At 44.6% G+C, this 27,158-nt stretch overlaps 1 protein-coding gene across 1 annotated transcript; it reads left to right on the plus strand.

The window, feature by feature from the left end:
* The first annotated feature begins 5,024 nt into the window (after nt 1-5,024).
* Nucleotides 5,025-26,119, plus strand: SLC40A1 (solute carrier family 40 member 1). Its single transcript, XM_032860253.1, has 8 exons — nt 5,025-5,247; nt 5,552-5,619; nt 11,555-11,714; nt 13,869-13,984; nt 15,017-15,143; nt 22,244-22,489; nt 23,208-23,864; nt 25,134-26,119. Exons 1-8 carry the CDS (start codon nt 5,205-5,207, stop codon nt 25,445-25,447), a joined length of 1,731 nt encoding a protein of 576 aa, XP_032716144.1. The 5' UTR covers nt 5,025-5,204; the 3' UTR covers nt 25,448-26,119.
* The last annotated feature ends 1,039 nt before the right edge of the window (nt 26,120-27,158 follow it).

Here is a 27,158-nt window from a genome sequence, read left to right on the forward strand (position 1 = left end):
CTATTTCTCAGGTTATGAATATTTGGATCCAGTAGATAGTCTAAAAATACGTAAGGATTATATGTTGTCTTAATAACTCCAAATTCCCTAGAGGTATCATAACAGAATCAATTCAAGTGCAAAATCAAGTGTAGAACAAAATCACCCTCCATTCCTCTCAAAGGGAATAAAACCCATATATATATATACATATGTGTGTGTGTGTGTGTGTGTGTGTATATATATATATATATATATATATATATATATATGAAATATTTACTGAGATTTCGTTCCATACTACTATTGCAACTCAGGTTTTTAAAAAGTTTCGTTTACTTAGTATTTTAGGAATCCATGTTTTTTTAAAAGATTTTGTTTATTTATTTATTTGACAGAGAGAGAGAGAGAGATCACAAATAGGCAGAGGGGCAGGCAGAGAGAGGGGGAGAAGCAGAGAGCCGATGCAGGGCTCCATCCCAGGACCCTGAGATCATGACCTGAGCCAAAGGCAGAGGCTTAACCCACTGAGCCTCCCAGGCACCCCTGGATCCATGTTGTTGAAGCGAATTTGAAGTTAGCAAATCCCGAGTTCAGTCTTTTTGTATGTACTCTAGGGATAATTAACAGTAGTAGTTCATAGGGGTGTTATGAAGATGAAATGAGATAGTATCTGACAAGCTCCTTGTTGAACATCTGCCACGGAATTGTGCTCCAAGTATATGGTGACTTTGTTATGTCCATGGCTCAGTGCAGATAACAACGCAGTAAAACATTGTTTTCCTGACAGACAACCTTGGGAGAGGCCTTCTTACTGGATTTTTAACTGTCCTTAACTGTTGAACTAATCGCTCCAATCACTGTTTTCTAACTGCATCAGAGAGGAAGGCTTTGTCCAGGACACAGGATGTGGCTCTTCTTTATTGTGTCAGGATCTTTCTTATTCCAGAGACGGAGCAATTTCAGGGACCCAAGACAAGGAGTATTGTCTAATCAGGATTTTATGTCTGTGAGACACGGTTATTTTCTGCTATACTATACTCATAATTGTCATGTTCATTGGGCACTTTATAGGCATGAGGGACAAGTCCGCGTGTGGGAGTCGTGTTTCTAAAAACGAACTACATGGAGGAGCAGACACAGTGACCACGTCACTAGGAGGTTGGGGTCGGGGAGCGGGAACACAGGGACTCTTGCACTGGACAGGTCACCCATGTCCCGAAGGGAACATTGAGGAATCTGACATTTTTATCAAGAGCCCAGAAGGCAAACGTCAGGCATAAGCGCGTGGCCCGCAGAGTGGGAATCGGCTTCAAGGTGCTTAGAAACAGGCCGCGGTGCGGAGTGTCCGAGGCGGAAGATGGGGGCTCCCGAGTGTGCGATGCAGGAGCCCTTCGCTGACACGGGGGGCCCTCTGTGCTGCTTCTGGGGGGCCTGCAGCCAACAGTGCTGTAAACGGTGCCAAGAAGACCAGCGAAAATGACCGAAGGCCGAGAACGCCGCCCTGTTTCTGCAGCCTGGGCAAGGTAAGGCGGAGAGGTCTTGAGACTGCGAAGGGACTTGGTGGCGACATTGTGTCTGTCTTCTGTTACTTTAGAGCACAAGAGCGTGTATGTGACACTGTAGCAAAGTGGCATGAGTGAAACATTCATGGAATGAAATGTGTGTGTGTTTTCTGGCTGCACGTGGAGAAAACGAACCAGTGAACTCAGTTCCATGTTTTATTTTCCAGTGAGTATGACGGGCAGGATGTCTCTCTTCCGCTTCCCAAATCCTTTCTAAGATCTCCTGAGACAACATTTGGTCTACCAGTGAACACTGTTGCTGAAAAATGGCAAACTTCCATACAGGAATAGATTTTTTTTTTAAGGTAAACTTCACATAACATACATTTCACCATTTTAGCCATTTTAAATACATATTTCAGTGACTTTTACTACATTCACAGTGTTGTGCAACCAGTACTATTTTCTTGTTCCAGAACATTTTCATCAGCCCAAAAGGAAACCCCGTACACATTAAGCAGCCGCTGCCCACTCTTCCCTCCTCCCAGCCCCGGCCCCTGACAATAACTAACACGTTTTCTGTCTCTGTGCATTTGCCATGGGAACGTATTTCTTTTGGGATCTTCTGAATTCTGCATTTAATTTTCCAATTGGAACCTACAGACTACAGAGTGTGTGTGTGTGTGAGAGAGAGAGAGAGAGAGGAATGAGAGTCACTATTCACGAGAACCTTTGCAAGCTCAAGTCTATTTAAAATATCCAAACAAAATGAAAACCTGAGAGGATATTTATTTTTTCAGTTAAATGTCTGTAACTTAAATTAGGTGTCAACTTAAATTTCTCAAAAGTTCAGTCAGTTATGGGTTATAGAAACATTAAACAGTTCTTGGAATATGTCTGTAATACCGAAAAAGGGGTTTGAATGCGATGTAGCTTTATAGCCCCTAAATTAGGCTAAAAAGCTTCACACCCATCAGAAAGCTCTGTTCTAGATTTGAGCTCTTCCTGTACTAGTCGATGATAACCCTATGGCTTTTCTTTAGGGCAGTGCAGGGGTGGCCATTCTTTATTCTGCATTTGTCTCGGTAAGCACATCAGACATAGCCAAGGAAACAGGATGCTGGCGGTAAGTGAAAAAGCAACCTAAAAATAATAAAAACCCCTTTTCCCTCTCAACCATAAATACTTATCCATTTAAAATTAGAATATACTTTTTATTCTACCTGGAATTTATAAAAAGTTAACCTATTCACAAACTTACAAACTTTGAAAATGAGCTAGAAAATGGTTCTTAGGGCATCTGTGCCTTTGTAAACTGATTTAAAATTTGCACGGCTTGCTTAATTATGATTACACTGATAGAGAAGTTGTGTTTTCTGAGTTCTGGAAGAAATACATATTTTTGAGAGAAATTTTAATTTTCGGCCACTCAAATAATTCCTCCGAAGGAAGAGTAGCCTGTTGGGATGTGATTTAAGCTGTGCTTTATGATCTTGAATGTCAAGGCCAGGAGATTACTGTCATTTTGCATTTTGTACATGTTTTGAGGACTTCTATTCCATTTTCATTTTTAATTGCTTTTTTTCCCCATGAGCCTTAACTAACATATCCTGACTGTTTCCATTAATAAGGGCCTAAGATTTCCCTGCCAATGCTCAAACACCACGCCGGCTTTTGTGCCGCGGATTTGCCCGTTTTCCTTTTCAGAGCATCTTCCTATGTGCTTCGCTGCAGTCTCCTATCTGTTCGTTTTTCTTTTCCTTCTCTCTGTTTGGGCTTCCGGGCTCTCCTTGATGACAACAGGGAAGTGTCCATGTCATGTTTTGAGGTGTACCTGGACTTAGCTACTGTTCCCACAAATAGTTCTCAGCCAGTGTCAACCAGAAGCAATTTTTTTTTTTAAGCGACCGAACCTCCTTTATGTCATTTGGACGCTGGGAACAGCACAGCGCTTCTCTTCTGCACATAGAAATTAATTTAATGCACTTGGAGGCCCTTGCTGCTGAGAGACGCTGTGGCAAACGTGCGAAGTGTCATTAGCTTTTTTGCCTTGCTTGAGGAGCTTATCAACAAAATTCATCTCCAGTAAGCCTTGGCCGCGGGTCAGTGGGCCAGCTCCCTCCTTCAGATCCCTCGTATTTTGTGGCTGCATGATCCTATTCTCCAACTTTAGAAGACAACCCAAAACTTCTCTTGGAGTAAAGACACAAAGGGCTTTAAAGTCCTGCGGATAACAAAAGGGGGGGGGGCTTTAAAAGAGGGAAAAAAACAGGAGCAGTTAACAGTAGAAGCTAAACTGTAAAGCCCCTATCTCTGCCCTCCAGACCACATCGCCCCGCCCGCTGGCGGGCCGGGAGGCTCCCGACTGATGGTGCAGATACTGGGCTTGTACTTATCTGAGTCTCCTTCCCGGGGGTGTCAGTCCGGCCTGGGCTCAGGGTGTGGAATCTGACTGGAGTTTCAGTGTGTAGGATCCAGTCCCGGGGGTTTGGCAAGATTGAGAAGGGTAAGGTAATGGGCTGGCGGAGGGGCTGCTGTGCCCAGGGGCTTCGCACTGAGGGGGAAAAGGCAGAATTCGTGGAAGGCGTAAGCCCGATGATGTTCGTTAGGTCATTCACCCGCCCCTTCAGGAGGCCCCTGGATGGCCTTATCTGGACAGGTGCGGACCCGGGCCGCACCTGGGACAACCGGTATTGCTGGTAGCGACCTGTCAGACGCGGCGGCGTTCGGAGGACAGGTGGGCAAGGGAGGCAGGGGTGGGGGCGGGAGTGAGGGTGACGAGCAAGAAGGAAGGGTGGGAAGGAAGTGTCCGCAGTGGCTCCACCTTGCCGCACCTCCGGGGATCTGGGGAGCCGGGTCTGGGCTGGGAGTGGGTCGCTAACACCCTGCGCGGCGTCACTTTCCGCGCCTCCCTCTGCTCCCCGGAGGCGCCTCAGCTCCGATCCTTCCACTCCCTTGGAGAGAGGCTCCGCCGCGCAGCCCTGGGAAGCAGTGGCGCTCCCCGCGCGGGCGGCCGCAGGGAGGAGCCGGGAGGCCGTCCCCAGCGTCCCGTGTCCAGATTCCCACGTTACAAACCCGGTCCTTGAAGCAGGGACGACCCCCGGCCCCAGCCCCGGCGGGCGCTCTGCCCGGGACCCCGCGGCGGGCCGCCTCGCCAAGAGCCTCCCGGCCGCGCGGGCCGGTTCGCCCGGCTCCGGGCCTGGCCCTGCGGCCCTGCGCGTCCGGCTCCGCGCTCCCTTCCAGCCTCCCCGGGCCTTCCCGACCCTCCGCCGCGGCGGCCGGGTCCCGGGGGCTCCCGGCCCGAGGGCGCACAGGCCGCGCGGGGGGTGCGCCCCGGGGTCCGTGCGCGGCGGGCCGACGGCTCCTCCGGGGCGGGGCTGGGGGCGGGGCTGGGGGCGGGGCGGGCCCGCGGGGGCGGGGAGGGGCGGGGCGGGGCGGGGCGGGCGGCCCGCGGGAGCCCGCCCCGGCCCGTATAAGTGCGCGCGGCGGCGCGGCGGCGGCGGCGCGGGGTCCCGGAGCGTCCCGCGCAGCGGAGGGCTTTCCGACTTCAGCTACAGTGCTAGCTAAGTTGGAAGGGAGACGCGGGAAGGCCGGGCCGCTCCTCTCCGCACTCCGCGCTGTCGCCGAGCGTCCCCCGCGCGGCTGCTGTGCTCCCGGCGGCGCCCCCGGTCCCGGCCCCCGATCCCGGCCCCTCGGAGCGCGGCGGCGGCGGCGGCGGTCATGAGCAAGGCCCGAGCGGAGCCCCGCGGGGCAGGATGCTGCGGTGAGCGGGCGCGGGCGCGGGGGCAGGGGCGGGGGGCCGGGAGCCGTCGGGGAGCGGACGGGCGGCGCGGGCTGTCGCGGGGAAGAAAGACGGAGTCCGGGACCGCGACTGTGCGGGAGGCTTCGCGGGGCCGACCGGGGCGCGGGGAGCTGCAGGGGCGGGTGCACGAAGTTGCGGGTTCCGTGCGGGACACTCCGCCCCGCAAATCGACGTTTAATGGTCGTGTTCAGGGACACAACGCAGTGGCGTCCCCCTCCCTGCGACGACTAAACGCTCCTTCCCGCCGCCCTCCGTGTCTCCGCAGGCTCCGTGGCGCAGTACCTGAGCTCGGCCAAGTTCCTTCTCTACCTGGGCCACTCGCTGTCCACTTGGGTAAGCGATGCGGACGGTTGCGCTCACGACCTGCTTGCGTAACCTCTCGTTTCCTTGCATGCGCCCAGTTTTACTCAACCGTCTTCCAGGTTTTCGTGCAGCGGAAGAAATAAAGCCGCCAAACACACAAGTTCTAGTGAAAGTTATTTTCACCAAAGATATTTTCCCGTCCGTGTGAGTGTATGTATTTAAGTATCCCACTTTGTGTGGGATATGAACAGCTATCCAAAGATAAAATGACAAGGACAGGAATATTTGCAACGCTTGTCAAGTGCAGCTCGCGTTACTAGGCTTAGGAAATGGTAAAATTTGCTACGAAGCATGGGTGAATGTCTTTTGTATCTCCCGTGTCACATTTTAAGGTCTTTCTCCATTTTCTTCTTTTGTTAAAATGCTAAGTTCCAGCATATCGCACAATGAAAATACAGTACAAGAGTGGAATGACTGCCTTAGGCTAAAAATAGCATTCTAAGATAAATTTAAATATAATTAACCCGAAGAACAAACATCTGAGTGATAAGAATTCTCGGCTTTAAAAAATGTTATCCATTAGTAGATACGCGCTTGGCATCTCAGGTTCTCTTAAAAACCATCACCCAAAGAAAATTTGCAGATGATTTATAATTCTCCTTCAGATTTCCTATGTGGTCCTAGAAGAGTGCCAGTGTTTCTGTGGGCCTGGATTCCTTCATCCAAACCCCAAAAAAGAGTAATCCCAAAAGGATGCTGGATGTGTGTTTAATTCATGATTAGAATCTTTCAACAATTGTTCTTACTGTTGAAAAGCAGTATCTGAGTAAATTCTATTTATGCCTCCTATGTAATATCTGATTTTAAAAAATCATAAATAAGAAGAGAAAATTTTTAGGGTAAATTTTGTGAATGTTATTTTCTTTTTAACTGGATCATTGGATCTGTTGGATCATTCTATTGGATCGTTCTTAAGACCTGAATGCAGGCTATTACATGAGGAAATGTGTACCCATGCTCTTGGGAAATTATTAAGCTTGGTTATCAGCTCTTTAAGAAATAGCAGTTCAAAGATGGCTTTGGCTTTTTAGAAAGGCCAGCTCCTATCTCCCCAGAGGCTTAGATGGGGATGACTCTGCAAATACACATAAACAAACTGAGTTTGTTTTGTTTCCAACAGCTGATGATTCTAAGTAGAAACTAGTGAAACTACTCTTAATTATATCTAAATCAATAGTTTCTTCTTCCATTTAATTTAGTAAGTATTAAGTATTTTAAAAACCAGTAACAGCTGGTGGAGATAGTATCTGAAATTGTCATCTTGTGATCTGGACCTGTCTCTTAGAAGAAGGAGGTGCCTCACTTCCAAATACTCATTACCTTGTTTAATGTTTATGTGACCTTGTTACTAGATTGGGAGGTCAGATTTGCCAAAAGGGTGGAACTCTAGATGTTCTAGGAGGAACTGTTTGTCATGTTCATTAAGAGTCCCACAAGAAGAGTGACAGACACCCCAGTCTTACATTGAGTTGAGCAAAGGGAATTCTTGTGGAAAGTTGGATTAAAAAATATAAACAGAAAACCCAGGAATTACAACCACATAAGGTTTAGTGGAGTTTTACTTCTTGTTGTAAGAGTGCAAAAGAGGAATGGTCACTAACTCTAGATGATTCTGCCTTTTGCGTTTTGTCTCCTGTTTGACACTGGCTGATTTTATTAGAGCAAAACGTATGTGCTTATGTATGTGTATGTACATATACGCATATCTATCCATCCATTCCCCTGCAAACTCTGCCAAATCATGGTTTCCTATACACTGAGCATGGAAGTGTTAGCGTAGAAGGTTAGATTTATGTGGGGTTGAATGCTTTGTATTTCTGTCTGCCAGTAGATTAATATATTTTACTCTATACTCTCAAAATAACAAACTACCATGACAAGTGGATCTGTTGTCGAGGAGCTTAAAAGGTGACTTAGTTTGGGCTTCAAAAACTGTGTCTGGTCACAAATACGTGACCAACAGTGTAAGGCAGTGGAAAAGGGGGAACAGTTGCTTACATCTTATGTCCTCATGATGGGGTAATGGAATACAGGTGAGGTTTGGTGAGGTGGAGTCCAGAGCTGACAGCCAAGGAGAATTCTCGAGACATTTTTAGTACAAAATGGTGGTTTATTAAAGCACAGGACCCATGGGCAGGATGCCCTGGGGTTGTGAGGAGTCACTGATGGTATCCTTGGGAGTTGGGGGCGGTGCTTTAAAAGAGCTTTCACATGCTAAAGAGAACCCACAAAGGATACTGGAAGCCTTGCCATTGTCAAGTTAAGGTTGTTTTTCTCTCTAGCAAGGCATTATCAGTAAGATGGTTGGGAGCCTCCTCGAGGAACCTTACAGTCTGCCTGCTTCCCTGCTTCCAGTGTCTGTTTGTGAGCTGCAGGTTATCAGGACAGTTAATTGTGTCTGTCTTTCCTTCTGGAAGCTGGGTCATTGATGGAAATGCTTTGTTCTCGGAGATATTTCGCGGAGACATTTGTAAACTGAGGGAGACTGGGGTCTTGGAGGCTTGTGATCTCTACAAGTTAACGATTTGTTTTTTCTTTTCTTAGCCTTAGGGCAGCCAGGAGTGCATGAGGAATGTCACCTATGTCCCATGGGAGGAAGGGGAGGTTGGGGTATCAGCTTCTGCTCTGTCCTCAGCTTGCCATCCACTCCCTCGTCATTCATGCCCCGGGTGTCGGCGTGGCTCTGGCCCTCATTTCCTTCAGGTCTCTGCTCAGAGAAGTCTCTGTTTAACGCTAAATGCCACTTTCCTGCTCACGCTATTTCCTCATAGTGTTTATACCCCCGGAACTGTTCTAGGTTTGCTTTACGTCTCTGCTCCCTGAGATGCCAGCTGTGTGAACATACAGACCTTGACTTTTAGGTACCGCTGAGTTTCTAGTGCCTGCAGGAGTACTGGGTATACAGTAGCCACTCAGTAAGTAGTGAGTGGGTTACTGGCTGTGGTCATTGGTTCCTGGATACTCAGTTGGCTGTGGGCCCGCAGTCAGCTGGGGGCAGATGGACATGTAAACGAATCATCAAAGTACAGGGAGAGCACATAGGAGGCAGGAAATGGATGTAAGGAAGGAATGGGTGGGCTTGAAATCGCACTTGGTCAACATTTACTTAGACTTGGCCTGATTCTTGGGCTTTGTGAGCATGGCATCTGTTGCCACTTAAAGCCTAAACTCTTTAGGAATCGGGGTAACTGGGGCAATTTTGTGCCTCTCCATCAGGGAGGTGTCATACCATACAAGGATAAACAAGAGAGAAAATTTTCTTTTAGTAGCACTTGTTTTGACGGCCAGCTGTAGAGGAATCTAAAACAAATGTTTTGGGTAAAAAAATAGGACTTAAAAAACAAGAAAGGAAGGAAAGAAAGAAGGAAGGAAAGAAAGGAAAGAAAGACGTAATTGAGTAATATTTTTCATTCATTATGTTGAGAAGGAGGAAATTCACTCATGGAGACAACCTGTCATTAGGGCATTTATATGTTTTGGGGGTAAAAAATAGCAGTTAAGAAAAAAAGGAAGAAAGAAAAGAAAGAAAGAAAGATAATAGAAATAGAGTAATAATTTTCGTTCTTTATGTTGAGAAGGAGGAAACTCACCCACAGAGGCAACCTGCCATTAAGGGCATTTCTGTGTTTTTTTGTCTTTTCCTTGGGAGCTATTCAGAGGAATGGGGATTAAGGTAAAGGAGGGGAGGTACTCTGCTTGCTCTTTATTCTTTACTTGTGGGAGGCACTAACTCTCCCCATGCCATTGTGTTCTAATTTAGTCTAAACTTGCTTCTCCTCTTAAAGATTAAGAAAACAGTTTTTCTTATGGACATCTTTATCTTAATCTAAACTTGTCCTTTTATTGGTTTCAGACAAATGGTATGTGTATCATACATTTTTAATAATTTAGTATAATAGTATTTGAAACTTAAATAAATCCTACTTAATTTAAGTGGAGAAACTTTCTATTATCAAAGCGAATACAAGCTGTGTCAGAAATAGTAATTATGGTACTGATTAATCCTTGAACTTTTGAACGTTCAGGGAACAAACCTCATGAACCAGAACAGTGTGATTGGTAAATCGGTCTCGGTTTGGCCACTCTTGTATTTACTCATTCACAACTGGGATTCAGGGCGTGTCTACTCCTTTGTTGATTCCACAGTATCTAATCTGGGCCTCCGCACTCGGCTGAGGTGTGCGAGAGTGCACACCGTTTTAGAGCTCCTGTGGGTTTCCTGTAGTGCTTGTTTTAACATTTACTTGACCATACCCACCCCATCCACCGAGGGCCTGATGTTATGTCAAGTTTGAATTGCATTTCCTTTTTTTTTTTTTTATGATTTTATTTACTTATTTGACAGAAAGAGAGAGATAGCAAGAGAGACAGCTTGTGTGTGTAAGCAGGGGAAAACAGCAGGCAGAGGGAGAGGAAGGGAGGGAGGGAAGGAGGGAGAAGCAAACTCCCCGCTGAGCAAGGAGCCCCATGTGGGGACTCAATCCCAGGACCAGAGCTGAAGGCAGGTGCCCCTCGAATTGCCTTTCTAAATTATGTTCATAATTCCCTACATCAGGGTTTCTCTACCTGGTGGCAGAGATGGTACTATTGCCATCTGGGGCTGAATCATTCTTTGTTGTGGGAGACTGCCCTATGTATTGTAGATGGCGGAAGTACCCCCACCCTCCCACCGCCAGAATTGTGACGACCCAAAACAGTTTCAGACTTTGCCACGTGATTCCTGCGTTAAATTACCCCCACAGAGAAATCCTGGTCCACATGATTGCTGTTGTATAATGTGCATCCGTTTTAAATTTTGAATGCATAAGATTGTTGTCTTGGCTTTATTAAAATTTTTAAATTGTTTGATAGACCTGAATAATATTTGCTCCTAGTACATCAAATTTATCAAACAGATGTTAAGAGACTTCGGAAAGGACCAGGACTCAGCACTTACACATAGGGTCAAATCCATGAAGAGCCTGTCCTGGGAATTTCGTTTCCGGTAGTGATTTCCAGGGTTAAATTATAATAGAACATTGTTGTCCTGTTTTATGTTAACTCAGAGGTCAAATATGGAGCCAAAAACCTCATAATAAGGTTCATTATAGGTTTCTTACCTAGTAATTTACCTGACTCATATAAAAGTTTTGTTTTTCTACATTGTCCAGTGTTGAATTCCAAAATTTCCTATATAGTCTGGAGTGAAAAAATAAGTAGTTTTTTTCCCCCCTTTCGAAACCCATCTGTATTAAAATGTTCAAATGTAAAGCTGCTTATGCATTTATTTTTGGCATTTTTGTAAATGTGGTGCCAGAATTTGCCCATGTTAATTTCACCTTTCTGAGCCTTGCTGTTTTTTGACTTTGAAATTCATTTGTGAAATAGAACATAGATTTTAGAATGTTGGAGGTAAAAGAAACTTTAAAGAGCATATGGTTCATTCTTATCAGTTTACAAATTGGGGAACTGGCTTTTTCTTGACATTCAAGGCATACGAGTATTTGTGAACTAGACCGTAGTTTCCTTCCAGCTCGGTATCAAACACTTTACGCCTCCCAAACCAGAACAGGTCTGTTCCAGGCCCTGGTGGAAACCTGACCTGAAGGGGAACAAGTTTTGTCTCTAAAAGCCTTCTTTGGTATGGAAGGTACATTTTTTTCTAGAGTGATAAGGAGTGTGTGTTTCTCATTGATATCATACCTTTCTGGGTTTACTTACTAAATGGGCCAGAATATTTTCCACTGAGCTACGATGGATGGTTTTACCACCTGACCCATGTTCAATTCATAGAGGAGTTGTTGACTTTGAACATCTCATGGTATAGCCTAGAAGTACCTTTTTGATAAAGAAGTAACTTCCTCAGTATAATTGACTAGAAAATAAAAATAATTTCATCAAAACATTTTCTCTTTTTTCATTCAAGGGAGACCGGATGTGGCACTTTGCTGTGTCTGTGTTCTTGGTAGAGCTCTATGGAAACAGCCTCCTCTTGACTGCGGTCTACGGGCTGGTGGTGGCAGGGTCTGTTCTGGTCCTCGGAGCCATCATTGGTGATTGGGTGGACAAGAACGCCAGACTCAGAGGTGAGTACCGGTTACCTAAGGCTTTGTATTCTCGGGGCCCGGGAACCCCTGGGACTAGCGCACTGTGTGTCTGCCTGCCGCACCTGAGGGACGGGATGCTACGTGGCGGCTCTTCTGCCTGCAGGGTCCGGGGCCCTGCACAAAATCGGAACGCCAGGATATTAAGCTTAGTGATTTTTTTTTTTTTAGATCTTTGGCAGTTCATAAATTCCAGATGTTAATAATTAACACCATAGCTCTTTTCTGAGAACCATGTTAAACATTAAAAATTTGCTCAACTCTGACAATCTTTCTAACCATGATGTGCACTGAAGTCTGCTAGTGTGATGTTGCTGGGACAGCTTTAACATCTGTCCTCTGGGTTACAGTGCTTGACATAGCAGCTTGTGTAGGGACTCAACAACGATCGATTTAAGTAAGCGTGGCTGAGTCTGCATCGTGAAGAGCTGAATTATAAACTTTTGATGCAAAGATAAGAAATGATAATATGTGACATTTATTCTAGAACATTAGTGCAGTTTGCAAAGAGAGAAAGTGAACAATTCAGTTGTGCAGAATATAAGGGCACTGTAAAATAAGAAGTCAGGGTAAAATTTTCCCAAATTATGCACTTGGTAATCCAAGACCTGGCCATGTCTGTTTTAGACATTGGTGACAGATTGAGGTATTAGTTTCTTTCAGTGCGGGGTGACTGACCCTGTATAGAAAGCAATTTGGATCTTCAAATTCTAGGACTTGATGCTATTAATGAAATGGTCAAGATGACATTTTTCTGTCTTGAGAATGGATAGACCAAAACACATATAAAGTGAAGTTTTGTGTGCTAGAAAAACAGTCCTAGTTGTTTCCGTCATGGTATAGGAACGTAGGAATATTATACATCGAGACCTTTTAACCTTAACAGTTGTCAAACACTGAAAATCTAGGTTGGGAATGTTGAGTTGGGTGAAAAAGTGTGTGGTGGGATAGTAGTCTCCTACTCATCCCATGAAATCAGCTCCTGTGTCACCTTCCATGAAAATCTCTGATCTTTCTAGGCTGAGTTAATCCTTTCTTCCTCTGTGCTCCCAGAAGACTTTGTCTGTACCTCAGCTGTTGTACTTACACTCTTACAATTATCTGTTCACATATCTTTCCTTCCTCTGGTCTGTGGGCTCCTAAAAACTAAAAGGACCTCATGTAGTTGATAGTTAGTCCTTGTACAATGAAAGAATGATTTCTATGTTTCAGAAAGCCGTTTGGGCTTTTATATGAGTTTCTGAGCCAGAATGAGCTTTGCTCCCCTTGAAGACAGGAGCTATAATTATACCTCGCGTACACACAACTCTATATTTTTCAAAGTACTTTCATGAGTATTTTATTTGAGCATAATAATGACCTTGCGAAGTAAAGAAGGCAGGAATGGCTTCTTATCCTCACCTCATAGACATAAGAGACATTATGTATCTTCCCCTAGATCACTTTTCCTGGTACATGGCAGAGAAGAGACTACAAATAAGACCATGGGTGTCCTTACTTGGTACACTGACTATCCTTACTGCAATACTTTGTCTGCGTGGGTGTCTCACTCCAAGGAAGCTGGCCTTTTCTGTGAAGGAAGGTGTAGCTTGGGATTTCATAGCCCGGCATGTAACATTAGAATGCCCAGGGGACCACACTACTACTCTTCATTCCTGGCAAATTTTTATGTCTTTCCTATTTATCTAGACCATCTGATCGTATCAGATTCCGTGTACCCTGGAGGAGGTTATGGATGCCATGACTTCTTCCTTAACCTCTTCTATCACTTCCTATGGTTTCTTGTTTTAGCTTAAGCAACAAAGTGCTGAAAGATGGAGCTTGTCTATGTAATGTGGTTCTGTTTATGACAGTAAACCGTCAAGTGAATACACTAAATGAAATTGTGGTCATTATGAATGACTTCAACTAATAGGAAAAATGGTGAATACTTCATTCTTTCTATAAGTTTTGCTGGCCTGATGTGATATGGTGGGTCCTACTGGAAATAGTTCATTCAGGATTCACTTCAGGAATATTTTTTCTCCTTACAATAATTTGCATATGCATGAATGTAGTAGAACAGGGGTATGTGGACAAAAATGGCCCCCTGAGATGTTTTGGTGTAGTGAATGGTTTGTCTCTCCTTCTGTGCAGTGGCTCAGACTTCGCTGGTGGTACAGAATGTTTCAGTCATCCTGTGCGGGATCATTCTGATGATGGTTTTCTTACATAAAAACGAGCTTCTGACCATGTACCATGGATGGGTTCTTGTAAGTTCCCAGTGGGATTCCTAATGGCAGAAAATAGAACATCTGGTAGTGGTAAAAAATGAAAACCATTTGAGACTAGGGAATATCTTTTTACAAAGACACTGTTGATCTCTGTGTCCACTTTAATATCCCCTACAGTTACTATGTTTTGTTTCTGTTTGTTTGGTTTTTTTGCCCATAGGAGGCACTAATTAAGTATTGAGTTTTAACTTTCTCAGTTGTTTTTTTCTTATTTGTTTTTTGATGGCATTTCTAAGAGTTTATTATATAATTCAGTTGTTTTCAGCTCACTAGTATTGTAATTTGTTCACAATATCTAAGAAATGTTACCCATATACCTATCAGTGTGTCATGATTGTGTTCCTCCGGTAATGATGGGTGTTTATGTTTGGGGTCATGAGCTCGGAAACTTCTTACACTAGGTTCTCAGGGAGCTTGATGAAAAAAGGAGAAAGACCTGGGGAGGGGGCGGAACAGTGGATTTGATGTCACTCTTGAATCTTCTTAAATACTTAGACTGATATCATCCAGCTTCAAGGCCAGGCGGGACAATAGAAATCTTCTAGTGTGTTCCCTTTATTTTGTTCATGAATAAGTTGAGGCAAAGTGATGTTAGTTGATTACCCATTGTCGTGCAACTAGCCCGTGTCAGGACTCTGACTTAAATACAGGTCCTCTCACTTCCCCTTCAGTGGTTTTTCCAAAAGAGATATTCTGGGGAGAAATTACAACCTTACCCCCGTGTTAACACTTATTATGGTAACTATGTCACATGAAAGTATGTATGACTTTTACAACTTTTGTAGGATGTGTTTTTATAGATGATACAGATTAGGAAGATATTATGCCCTTTAACTCGACCACTGGTACCTTAACATATCATGTTGACAAAGTAAAATGATTTCTTACGATTTTGTGAAATGAAGTTAAAATTTTGTCATTATGCCACCAAAGACCATTTAAATTTCAGTGAGGTAGGTAGAGTGTGTTCACGCTGACCCTTTACCCCCACTTTCTCCGGTGACTCCTCAGACTTCCTGCTACATCTTGATCATCACTATTGCCAATATTGCCAATTTGGCCAGCACTGCCACTGCCATCACCATCCAGAGGGACTGGATTGTCGTTGTTGCGGGAGGAGACAGAAGCAAATTAGCAGGTAATTTGGTGTTCTCTTTTAACTAAATGGGTTATATGAGGAATCACTTTAAGTCAGAGGTTGTGAATGAAGCTAAACCTTTCTTCTGGGCATTTTTAGAAAATATTTATTTACTTGATTGAGAAAGAAAGAGAGAGAGAGAGAGAGAGAGTGAAGGAGCACAGGGAGTGGGAGAAAACCTCAAGCAGACTCCACGCTGAGTACAGAGCGTGGTGCGGGGCTCAGTCCCATGACCCTGAGATCATGACCTGCACTGAAACCCAGAGTTGCGGCTTAACTGACTGAGCCCCCCAGGCGCCCCTCTTCTGAGTGTTTTTAAAGAAGGATAAATGGAAAACGAGTCTTTGTCTCATGTCACCTTATCAGTCTCAGTGCAGTGACTTATCTCACTGTTAGCAAGTTACTTTATGAGACAGCGAACTTATCTTTTATTCAGTGCAAACCTGGCAAGTAGAAGAACACTTCTTTTGAGCTCTTTCTTTTAAATTCTGCTCACGGTCTCTTAATACCTAGAACAGTGAAAATCTGCCGTGAGATTATATTAATCATACTGTGGGTATTATTACCAGTGCTAACTGGTCAGTATGGATTTTATTTTTCTCCAAAGCAATTGGAAATTCCTTAGTCCTAAAAGAGACTTTAACAGTTAATTCCTTCAACTTTAAAGTTACAGTCTATAACTTTTATTACATTATATATGATACACAACATAATTGCTCTTACAAATACTAACAAAATTAAGGCCAGAATATGGTTTCTAAGAAGCTTACAATCTTAGTTGTCTATTGAAAACGTGTACAAGGGGCCAGAGAAAGGTGAAAGAATGCTTACGGAGCAGCATGTCCTATCACATCCATATTACTTGGGCTCAGGATGACTCACCTTGCTCAGTCTTCTCTGCCCCCCCCCCCCCACAGACACCCACTGGACTGATAATTACACAGGGTGAAGGAGGGAGGGTATGTCTATCTGCTGATCATGTCAGCTGAATCAATTCTACTGGTCACTGAGATGATGGGTGTCATAAACCTGTTGCCCAACCATCCTGACAGACAAGAAAGCCATTGCTGATGATTTAAATGGCTTATCCTACAGCGCAGAAGGTGAGATTAGGTGTTGGGGGTAACAAGCAACTTTGGGTCATGTGGCTGAAAAAAGGCAAGAAGATGGTGACAGAAAGGAAGCAAAATCTATGGAAGGTCCAAACGAAGAAAGAGAGGTATTTGCTTAAATCATCACTTTGTGGTCCCTGGGTCCTGGGTTTGAGCCCCGCATCACATAGGGCTCCCTGCTCAGTGGGAAGTCTGCTTCTCTCTTTCCCTCTCCGTCTTCCTCTCCTTCTCCTATTCCCTCTGATTGTGCTCTCCTGCACTTTCTGTCAAATAAATAAATAAAATCTTTTTAAAAAAAATCATCACATTGTTGTAGCAGTGTTATAATCGAGACAGAAATAACACAGAGATTTTAGAGGTTGCTGTTTTAAGAGGACAAATTTAGCACGTGTGAATATGCCGCATGACATCCTTTCTACAGGTAAAGTAGTGATTCTCATTGATTTTTTTTTTCCTTCCTGTAATCATTTACTAATGGGAAATAATTCCATGCCTCTTTTTGTTACACTGAGCTTAAGAGAAGGCTATGTCCTTTTTTGTTTGTTTTTTGCTTGTTATTTACTTTCTCTATTTAACCTACTATTTCAAGTATGTCATACATGTCCATGGTTTAAAATTCAAAGGGTATAAAAAAGTATGTTTTGAAAATAGGTCATGTACATATCTGTTAGAATATACTTGAGAGAAAAAGTTGGCTTATAAAGTGATTTTCTTTCTCCTAATCTGAATCTCTTAACTCATTTTGACTCAGTGAAGTCTGTATACTCTGGGGGAAAAAAGTTCAGATAAAGTGTAAGTTACTCAGAATCTTTAATTTGTTCTAAATACGTACATAAATAAATAACAAAGATTCCATAAAACTTTGTGGGCTTTTTGATGTCCCCGGACAACAACAAAATCAGGACCGTTTCTCAGCTGCCCTTTATTATTAGGAATAATTGCAGAGTGGGAGCATCTAGGCCAACGAGTCCATTTTCTAGCCTTCTGGAATTTCTCAGGTTTAAGGAAGGAAGTAGCTGCCTGTCGAACTTCGGTCCGCTGTGACCCAGCTTTAGGAAGTGATGCTTTTCTGCGTCCAGCTGGTAGTGGAGGTTGGTAGCCTGGCGAAGGGATGCCTCTGTGTTGTCTTTCTTCAAGTTTCAATTTCAGCATTTGTTAAAAAAAATTTAATTAAAAACCATGCTTCCAAGTAGGATAGAAACTTCTAGTTCAGAAGGTCAGCCAGAGTCTAACCATGGATTTTGGGGGCCATTTCTGCTACAAGGCAGAGTTCTAGAACAGACAGAAAGGAGACGGAGAGAGGAAAAACAGAGAAGGGGAAAGTGCACGTCCAGGGGACCCCCGCTTGCGCCCGAGTTCCCTGCGGTGGCGTCTCTGGACACAGACAGACCTGCCGCAGCTGGGAAGCACGGACGTTTCTGTGGGCTGAGTTTTGAAGTCCCCAGAAAACTGTGAGGAACCCCAGCAGGGGACTGGGCAGGGATGCTGAACCCGCGTGTGCCTAGTGTGTCCGTGCACGTCTGTGCAGGGCGAGGGCTGTGAGCCTGAAGAGGAGGGGTTGTGAGCTGGGTGCTGATCGCTCCCCTTCTCTTAGCCCAGTGTCTCTTGATTTCAGAGTAGGTTTTAAAATTGGGAGTCGTATCACCAAGGGTAAAAAAACCAACCAACAAACACAGGAGACATTTTCCCTGGAAGGTGAAGAAATTTTAGAATTTTGGTGGCATCCAGCCAAAATAGAGCTGTTAACATCTAGTTTGGACAGTTCCAGAAAAGGAATTGTTTTGCTACCTAAAGCTATTGATTAATCAGTTAACTAATTTGCCTCAGTACTTGGTTTAGTGTTTTATTAAAGCGTTCTCCTGTGCCATGACCCTTAGCCTGTCCAACCTGCTTGAAACTCATTTCCTCTTCGCAGACTTTTCCCTCTACTTTATTTCCCTGCCCATTTTCTTTGTTAACCACTCCTTATTAATAGCTTCTGAGGTGGTTTGTTTTTGTTTTCTGTTTTTTGTTTTCTTTGTCCTCTGTCTTAAAGAAACACCTGCTAGTTAGCTCGGTCACGTGTGGCAGATACATTTCTTATTTGAACTCTGTTGACTAAAACCTGATCTCATGTTTAAGGTAGACAGACGTCCTGGCTGCTACTCCCCGGTGGGTCTGTTTATTAGTCTCGTCCTATGAGACTGAATATACTCTGTATAATAGCAAGTAGCTATTTCCTGTCGCATTCTGTGCCTCAGCTGTGGCTGAAAACAGTTAAATTGGAGTTAAATTAGAACACATTGTGTGTTTGCATAAGAATAAAGAGAAATTTGTAAAAAGGACATGTTTGCTTATTCAGAGGACTGATTCTTCCCTAGCCTGTTATCGGTCAAATGATTAGGTTGTTTCCAAAAATCATCATGTAGTTCATTCTGCTTCAGAGAGATAAAAGCTGCTTCCTGATGCTACCTTACGTGTAAACATTATCAGCTTCCTAAGCATAAAATAAAAGATAGAATTTGGTGGAATTGGGAAGCTTCCGGAGCACCTGAAACCTGAGGTAGTGCCAGAATGGCAAATCATTGTAATTAAACTAATTTCTTTGTTGTTGTTCTGTGGTTTTCTGAACATGTGTACATTTTCCCTAATCCTCGATTTTTGGAATCAAAATATTGAGTTATTTCAATCAGTTCTACACGTGTTAGCACAGGAGCTGGAAGTTCACTGGTGGTGCAGATGGAAGTTATGAGGTCTCTACAAAAAATGGTCACGGGTGAGGTCAGCGCAAACTGCCTTTGCCTCTCAAGTGAAAGGTGAACCGTGTCAAAGTTCTCTTGTTATCACGTAAGCCTCATATACTCATAGGACTAATTGGAAGGCAGTTGAGGACCAGGAAGAATTAGAGAAGGAGTAAAGGCAATTTTCTGTTAACTCACTTATTAGTCACGCATTGCTTTTCCCTTAAGGTGCCCGACATGATTGATAAGGATTTGTCTCATTAATTCCAATCTACTCTGTGAGATAGAGGATAAGAAAATAGGTCATTTTCTTGACTTTCCCTCTTCCCCTTGACTTCATATTGTCCTGCACTCCGTCTTAGCTCTGTGTTCCTGTGGTCATATCCTAGCCTTTGTCATCACCACTCGAGCCTCCCCTTCTATCATCCTAACCTTGGGCATACATGTCTTGAATTGCCACCTCCTATCTTTCCAGCTCCTTCCTTCTGGGACCCCTACCCTGACAGTACTCCAGCCTGGTTGTCACCTACATGTCATTAAATCCACTTCCTTTACACTGTCTCTGACTCCTCTGGTGTCCCTTCCTTACCAGCTGGAATTCCAAGGTCAGGCATTCTGAGCACCCATGATCGCCTCCTAGCATGTGCCCTCAGTTCCGTTGGCCTCTCCTCCTTCTGTCACTTTTCTTTTGTAAGATCCTGGTTAAATCTGACCCTCTCCAGTAGAACACGGCCGGAGAAAAATGCATAGTTGTGCTCACTGTTCTCACTTCAAGTTCGTGACCATTGGGTTCAGGTTGGCCCTTTCACGCCGCCCGGTGATCGTCCTGCTTTCTGTGGTCCTTTGCTCCTCCCACTTTCCGAAAGGACTAGGTCTCGCGTTCCCTTTCCCTCATGCAGCTCTTCCATCCCACACCTCTCTTCCCATGCTCACTTTCAGCGATGACCTCGCTCTGTGTTTCACTGAGAAAATAGGAGAAATGAGAAGTTATACATGCTCTCGCCGTCACGTCTGCTGCAGCTGTGGACGTGGTCTGCGCTCTTGCTCACAAGGATGGTTTTGCTCGCGTCCAAGAGTAAGCCTCTGCCCTTCTGCTGGTGCTTCAGGATGGTTCAGGTTCTGTCCCGTCTCTCTGCTGTATGGTGCCATCGACATAATTTAAAGCGCAGTAGTTTTGCATTTAGCAAAAATGTTCATTTGCTTTTAACATTTTTACTTCTCCCTACACCTCTACCACCCCATTTCTTTGTTCTCCTTTTCAGCAAAACTCAAGAAAACAATGTCTGTTCTCACTCTTTCTCGTTCCTCTCCTTGGTCAGGGCTTTGCCCTCCATAATGCCAGGGGGCAACATTCACGCTGTGATCCAGGGAGCGCCCCTCACTGAAATGCAATATGAATGGTGTCCCCGCAGTTGGCGCTGGTCTCCAAAGCCAGCTTCCGTCAGGCATTTGCCTTTACTGCTCTACCTGAAGCCCGTAGGACCTGCCATGTGACCAGTCCAGAGCCGCTCCTCCGAGCTCGTCTTCCTTGACCTACAGCAGCACTTGCCGGCTCACTCCCCTCCTCTTAGAAACCGTGGCGCCCGTGGCTTCCAGGGTACCGTGTTGTCCTGGGTATTCTCCTCTTTCCCTGCTTCCTCTTCATTTTCCTGACCTCTGGACACGGACATGCCCAAGACTCGGTTCTCAGATCTTGTCTCTTCTGGATCTACGCTCAGTTCCTTGGTTGATCGCACCTAGTCTCACTGCTTTACAACTCAACCAGCTGGGGCGCCTGGTGGCTCAGTCGGTGAAGAACTCTTGGTTTCTCAGGTCCTGATCTCAGGGTCATGCGATCGAGCCCTGTGTCAGGCTCTGTGCTCAGCGTGGAGTCTGCCTGTCCTTTCTCTCAGCTCCTCCCCTCGCTCGTGTGTGCTCTCTCTTTCTAAAACAAATAAATAGATAAAACCTTTAAAAACCCCAACTCAGCCAGCCGATGAGTACCAGATCGGCCACCTGCTTCTTCCTTTAAGTCCAGACATCTTTAACTGCCCACTTGCTGTGGCCTCTCTACTGTCGGTAGGTCTGTGAAAGTCAGAATTTCCAAACTAAATACTTGTTCTTTTGCCCCAAACCTGACCCTTTTGAACTTTTTCCTTTCTCAGCAAGCGGCAGCTTCTTCCCAGTCGTTGCTCGGGAAATAAACAAGAAACTTTAGAGACCCCTTAAGTCTTCTCTTTCTCACACCCCAAATCTAATCAGTTTACATGTCTTTCTGATTCTACCTTTGAAGTACGTCCAGCACCTGTCTCCCCTCTCCATTATTGCTGTCCTGGTGTATGCCACGTCATTTTCTGCCTGTCTTCTCACCTCTGCTCTTGTCTGCAGGTCCTTGCTCTCATGTCCTGTCTTTTCACGCCACAGAAGCTAAAATGAACCTTTAAAAATAGAAGTCAGACCGTGCCGTCTCTCTGTTCATCAGCTTCCAAGGGCTTCCCGAAGCATTCATTGTCAAAGTCAGCATCCGTGTGTTCACAGGACCCTGCGTGATTGGGCCAGTCTGCCCTCCCTCTCCGACCTCTTCCCTCCCTCGCTCTGCTGCAGCCCTGCCAGCCTCCTTGTTGAGCCTCTCACACTGTAGACAGCTCCTCCTGTCCCAGACTTTTGTACCCTCCTTGGTCTGGAATCCTCTATTCACTAATATTTACATGACTGTCTCTTTTTCCTCCTACTGCTTCATGTTTTTGCTGTGCTGCTCTTTTCCTCAGTGAGTCCTTTCCTGACCCTGCCATGTTTAAAACTGAAATTTCTGTTTTCCCTTGAGCACTCTCTATGCCCTTTTTGTGCTTTATTGTTTACCCTAATATTTAATTAACATCTGACATGCTATAAATGTATATGCTCATTGATTTATTCTTTCTTTTACCCGGGGAAGGTAGACTCCATGAAGACACGGCAGAATATTCTTCTTGTTCTTTATAGTGAGAGAATTGGTGCCTAGGTCATCATGGGCATTTAAGAATTATTGAAAAAATGAAAGAAGAGTCACCGTTCTAGATATTAGACTAATTTTTTCAGTCCCAAAGCAGTTGTGATTTTTGAGGCAAATGTAAAATGACGTGTCCCAAACAATAAATTGTTTCCAAACAAAATGGTTTGCTCAGAATGCTTTTGGAAATTTGCATTTTAGGCATCTACACACTTGGACCATGAGTTTGTGTTTTGTGAGTGGGCAGTCTCTCTTTGACAGGTTTGCGCACTTATCTGCCTCTCATACCTACCTCTGCAGATATGAATGCAACAATCCGGAGAATTGACCAGTTAACCAACATCCTGGCCCCCATGGCTGTTGGCCAGATTATGACGTTTGGCTCTGCAGTCATTGGCTGTGGTTTCATTTCGGGGTGGAATTTGGTGTCCATGTGTGTGGAGTACTTTCTGCTCTGGAAGGTTTATCAGAAAACACCTGCTCTAGCTGTGAAAGCTGCACTTAAAGTAGAGGAAGCTGAATTAAAACAGCTGAATTTACAGAAAGGTAAGCTCAGCGCAATGATTCGTTCCTTTTATTCTGGTGTTCAGACCTTAAACGTTGGGGAAGACCAAAATTACGTTGAATTTATATCAGGTTTATTACTGCTGAAGGAGTTAAATATGTGAATCAAACCCAGGCTTTGGATGGCCTGAGGAATGATTCTGGATTGAATCTCAGCAGGCTGGAACGGGACCCCTGGCCATTTTCCTTAATGTGAGCAGTAGACATGAAGGGAAAATTAATCGAGGGACGGCTGGGAAAATTGAGCCATAGGAATGGGAAGAACAATGGAGGGAAAAAAGGGAATAAGAAAATCATAAGAGTCTGTAAAGAGAGGCGTTATGTAGCTATTTGTAGGACAGTAGAAGGGAGTGTGGACTTGAAGTGGACATTTCCCAGGAAGAGAGAGGAAGTTGAGTTTCTGGGCAAATGGAGTCTTACAGGGCCCAGAAAATAAGATGCTATGGTTTTCCAGACAATTACTGTATTTTTATTTTATGAGTTTTCTTATTACTTACTTTGGTGGAAATACAATTTGTTTTCTTAGGTGGGAGTATCATTTCCAAGGGAGTTGGTGGGGAAAGGGAGACAGACTGCCCTGTGAGAGAGGGGTATCAGCTGTATGCTGTTTATTGAACACAAATCCTTGGCTGAAATTCTTAGATTAGCAAAAGAAAATACACGTTATATTGACATATATCATGATGTCTTTTATTAACAGAAACTGAGCCAAAATCCCTGGAGGGAACTCATCTCATGGGTGAGAAAAGCCCTGCTGTCCATGAGCTTGAAGACGAGCAAGAGCCCAGCTGCGCCTCCCAGATGGCGGAGCCCTTCCGCACCTTCCGGGACGGATGGGTTTCTTACTACAACCAGCCGGTGTTTCTGGCGGGCATGGGCCTCGCGTTCCTTTATATGACTGTGCTGGGCTTTGACTGTATCACCACAGGGTACGCCTACACTCAGGGGCTGAGCGGGTCTCTCCTCAGTATTTTGATGGGGGCCTCTGCCATCACTGGAATCATGGGAACCGTGGCTTTTACTTGGCTCCGGAGAAAATGTGGCCTGGTTCGGACTGGTCTGATCTCAGGATTTGCACAGCTTTCCTGTTTGATCTTGTGTGTCATCTCCGTGTTCATGCCTGGAAGCCCCTTGGACTTGTCTGTTTCTCCTTTTGAAGATATCCGTTCTAGGTTCATTCAAACGGAGCCACTGTCCACGATGAGCCCTACGAAAATACCTGAAATCATCCTAACAACTGAAATACACGTGTCAAACGGGTCTGCCCCTGCCAATATGGTCCCACAGATGAGTCCTAAATCCGTGCCCATAATCTCTGTCAGTCTGCTCTTCGCAGGCGTCATTGCTGCTAGAATTGGTAAGTCCTTTCTGTGTGTCAATGAGCTACAGTGTCTTTCTGCAATGCAGGTTCAGAAAATTCTTCAAGAAATGACCTGAAATAGTTCCCGAGTGTTAATTTAAGCAAAATCCATTATTTAATCTGTATGTATGATCCAGTCTTTAATTATAAAGTTTTTATTTTTCAGTTTAAAGTATAGCATGTGTATAGGTACATATACTGTCTTAAAACATGATAAGGGCTTGACATTTTGTTATAAATGAACATCTTAAGTAGTACTCCTGATGTAATTTAATTTTCAAAAACATATGAGCTATAGTAATTATAATGCCATTTAGTAATTTAGAGTCTTTATATTGCTAATAACTCTACCAAAGGAACTATAATTTAGAGACTATTTGTATAGCACGAAGTAAAAAAGATAGTGTTTTTGGTCTAAAAAAAAAAAAAAGATGGGATAGCTAGGAATAAAAAGCCTTCAGAAAGTCCCTTTAGCTTATGTGTGTTTATAATATACTTCGCCAGACAAGTGGATTTTGTAGCTCTGAAAGGAAACACAATGTAAAGACTTCTTACAAGGCAAAATGTAAGTAATTATTAATAGAGCACTGATGAATTACCTCTGCCTGAATTCGTTCTTGAAATGAAACTGTGTTTATCTTATGATACAAAGCAGCCCATTAATTTATCAAGGATAATTAATATTCAGGCAAGACAGCTTTATTGTAGTGGCTTTAGAACCCAAGCAGTAAACGTAATAATGGATTAAAGTCTCCTTAAACTTTAACCGTAAGAAGATATTAGTACATTCACTTTAAGTTTTAAAAATACTCATACTTATATTCAGATTTATTGTCTCTGATTTCAGAGTTTTACTTTTGTTGTATAAATAATCACAGTAAAATAGAATTAAAATGTTTGTAGATCAGACTGAGTTTTGTACGGCGGCTCTAGAAATCCTTTCCTGAAACCACTAGTAACCCATACTAGTAACCCAGCATTTTTATCTTATTTTTTATTTTTCAAATTTTTATTTAAATTCCAGTTAATTAACATACAGTGTAATCTTAGTTTCAGGTGAAGAATTTAGTGAATCAACACTTACTTAACCAGTATTTGTTGATGAGAACTTTCCAAGACAAGGCTATGATGATGTACATGCACAGTGCCTTTACGATGCCAGGGATAAATCTATATTTTGCACATGTCAGCATTTTCAAACTGTGAATCTGAAATGTAAAGCTATGAATTAAAATTCAGTTGTTAACAAATATGTTTTTTTAATAGGTCTTTGGTCCTTTGATTTAACTGTGACACAGCTGCTGCAAGAAAATGTAATTGAGTCTGAACGAGGCATTATCAACGGGGTCCAGAACTCCATGAACTACCTTCTCGATCTTCTGCATTTCATCATGGTCATCCTGGCTCCGAATCCTGAAGCTTTCGGCTTGCTCGTGCTGATTTCAGTCTCCTTTGTGGCTATGGGCCACATCATGTATTTTCGATTCGCCCAGAAAACTCTGGGCAACAAGCTTTTTGCCTGTGGTGCTGATGAAAAAGAAGTCACGAATGAAAATCCAGCGAACACATCTGTTGTGTGAGACAGCGGAGCTGGGGCTGCCCTTGCGACGGGTTAGATAGCGCGCTCGCTGCTTTCCTGCTTCAGCCTCTCGGTGCACCGCGAGGCCCTTCTCTCTGGTTTCCCCCCTTGTGCTGTGAGGGCTGAAAGCTATTTAGGAAACTTCGGTCAGAGGAAGTGAGCTGGTTAATTTCCCTTACATTTAAGGATGGAAGAAAAATAGGAAAAGAAAAGCTCCGTTTAAACGTAGCCAGTGAAATGGTAACACTGATTTCTCCCTGTTTCTCATGAGTGGATGAGATTTTACGTAAGAGCGGTTAGTCATGGGATTTAGCTTATTCTTTGGCAAATATCTGTTATCTGTGCAAGAATTCATTCAGATGCTTCATCTTCCCCTAAAGCTCATTCGTGTCCAGGTCTAGCTCATTTACTTACTTCTAACATCTTATTCCCATTATAAATACAAATTCTGCTTCCTGTATGAAGAAGAGAGTTTGGGAACCAGTGTTATTCTTAGGGACCCTATAGACTGGAAGGGATTTACATTTATATGGAAGAATGGAGTCCTTCACTAGCATTCCCAAATAGGGTTTATGGTTGTAGTTTAGGGAGCACCTTCGTCTTTTTATTTTCCTGGTGAGGTGGCGTGGCCAGCCGATGTAGCACTTGACAGAAGTGGCTGTTGCGGAGCTGCTGGGGGGACGAGGCTGTGGCTGCACCGCAGTGACCGCTTGGGGCTTCATTGCCAGATGGTCCGGCTGCAGGACCTGGGAGCGAAAGTCCCACAGAAGGGGAGACCTGAGCTGAGCCCCAGCACTGTCTCCGCCACTGTCCCCTGCCATGTGTATCTTGGAATGTGAGGGAGCCGCTTCCTGCTGGGCCACAAGATGCAGACAGCGCTCGCATGGGAAGGTTCTGTTGTAAAATCATCTGATTGACTCTAAAATGTGTCCCGTAGAGCATTTTTCCTTCACCATGTTGTGCCTGGAGTTATTTTTACACAGTTGTAGAGCAAGGCTGGTCGCCCGTGTGGCTCTGTCACACGTCTGTGAGAAGGATGGAGCCAAAGAAACACTTTTGTACGGATTTTTAAGAAAACTGTTTTGTAAGTCATCTCGCCACACGCCAGTCCCTAACCATCGTGCACTTTCGAGGGGACCGCGGTCCGCCCTGTGAGCACTTTTCCTCCTCCCTGCGGTTGTCTGCCTCCTTCTCTCCTATGACACGATGATCTCCGGTTGTAAATCTTTGTAAAATGTTTCTATATAAAACCATTTCTAAAATCTGGATTCCTTTTCCTGAGTTGCGCCACCCGATGATTTCCTGTTTGTCACGGAACCTGGGTTTCGGATGAGGGCGTCTTCCCTTTAGAGGATGTAGGACTATGGAGGGTAGAGCGTGGTGGGTTTTCGTGTCCCCGCACTGTCCCCGCACTGCCCATGTGCACCGACACCGGCCCGTGCCCGCTCCTTGGCCACGTCCCCGAGCTCCGAGTCCTTCTCCGGCGGTGTCAGGCCGGCTCGCCCCACCGGGTCAAGTCAGGGGAGTCGCGGGGAAGCGCCCTGTGGCCCGCGGGGAGGTGGCGTGTGTCGCGTGTCGCCTCTCGCGGGAGGGCTGGGCCTCGCTCCTGAGACGGTCCCCGAGAGGTTCCGGCCGCGGCCCCGAGCGGAGCCAACCCTGCGCCCGGCCCGCGGCGGCGGAGACGCGGTGCGGCCCAGCCGGGGCGTGCGGTG

Source organism: Lontra canadensis, unplaced genomic scaffold, assembly GCF_010015895.1.
Source record: "Lontra canadensis isolate GAN:19392208 unplaced genomic scaffold, GSC_riverotter_1.0 scaffold18, whole genome shotgun sequence".
Classification (NCBI taxonomy): domain Eukaryota; kingdom Metazoa; phylum Chordata; class Mammalia; order Carnivora; family Mustelidae; genus Lontra; species Lontra canadensis.

Coding starts and splice junctions, on each gene's coding strand:
- SLC40A1 (XM_032860253.1), top strand. CDS start 5,205: ATGAGCAAGGCCCGAGCGGAGCCCCGCGGGGCAGGATGCTGCG. Junction 11,715..13,868: donor CAAGAACGCCAGACTCAGAG/GTGAGTACCGGT, acceptor CCTTCTGTGCAG/TGGCTCAGACTTCGCTGGTG. Junction 15,144..22,243: donor AGACAGAAGCAAATTAGCAG/GTAATTTGGTGT, acceptor CTACCTCTGCAG/ATATGAATGCAACAATCCGG.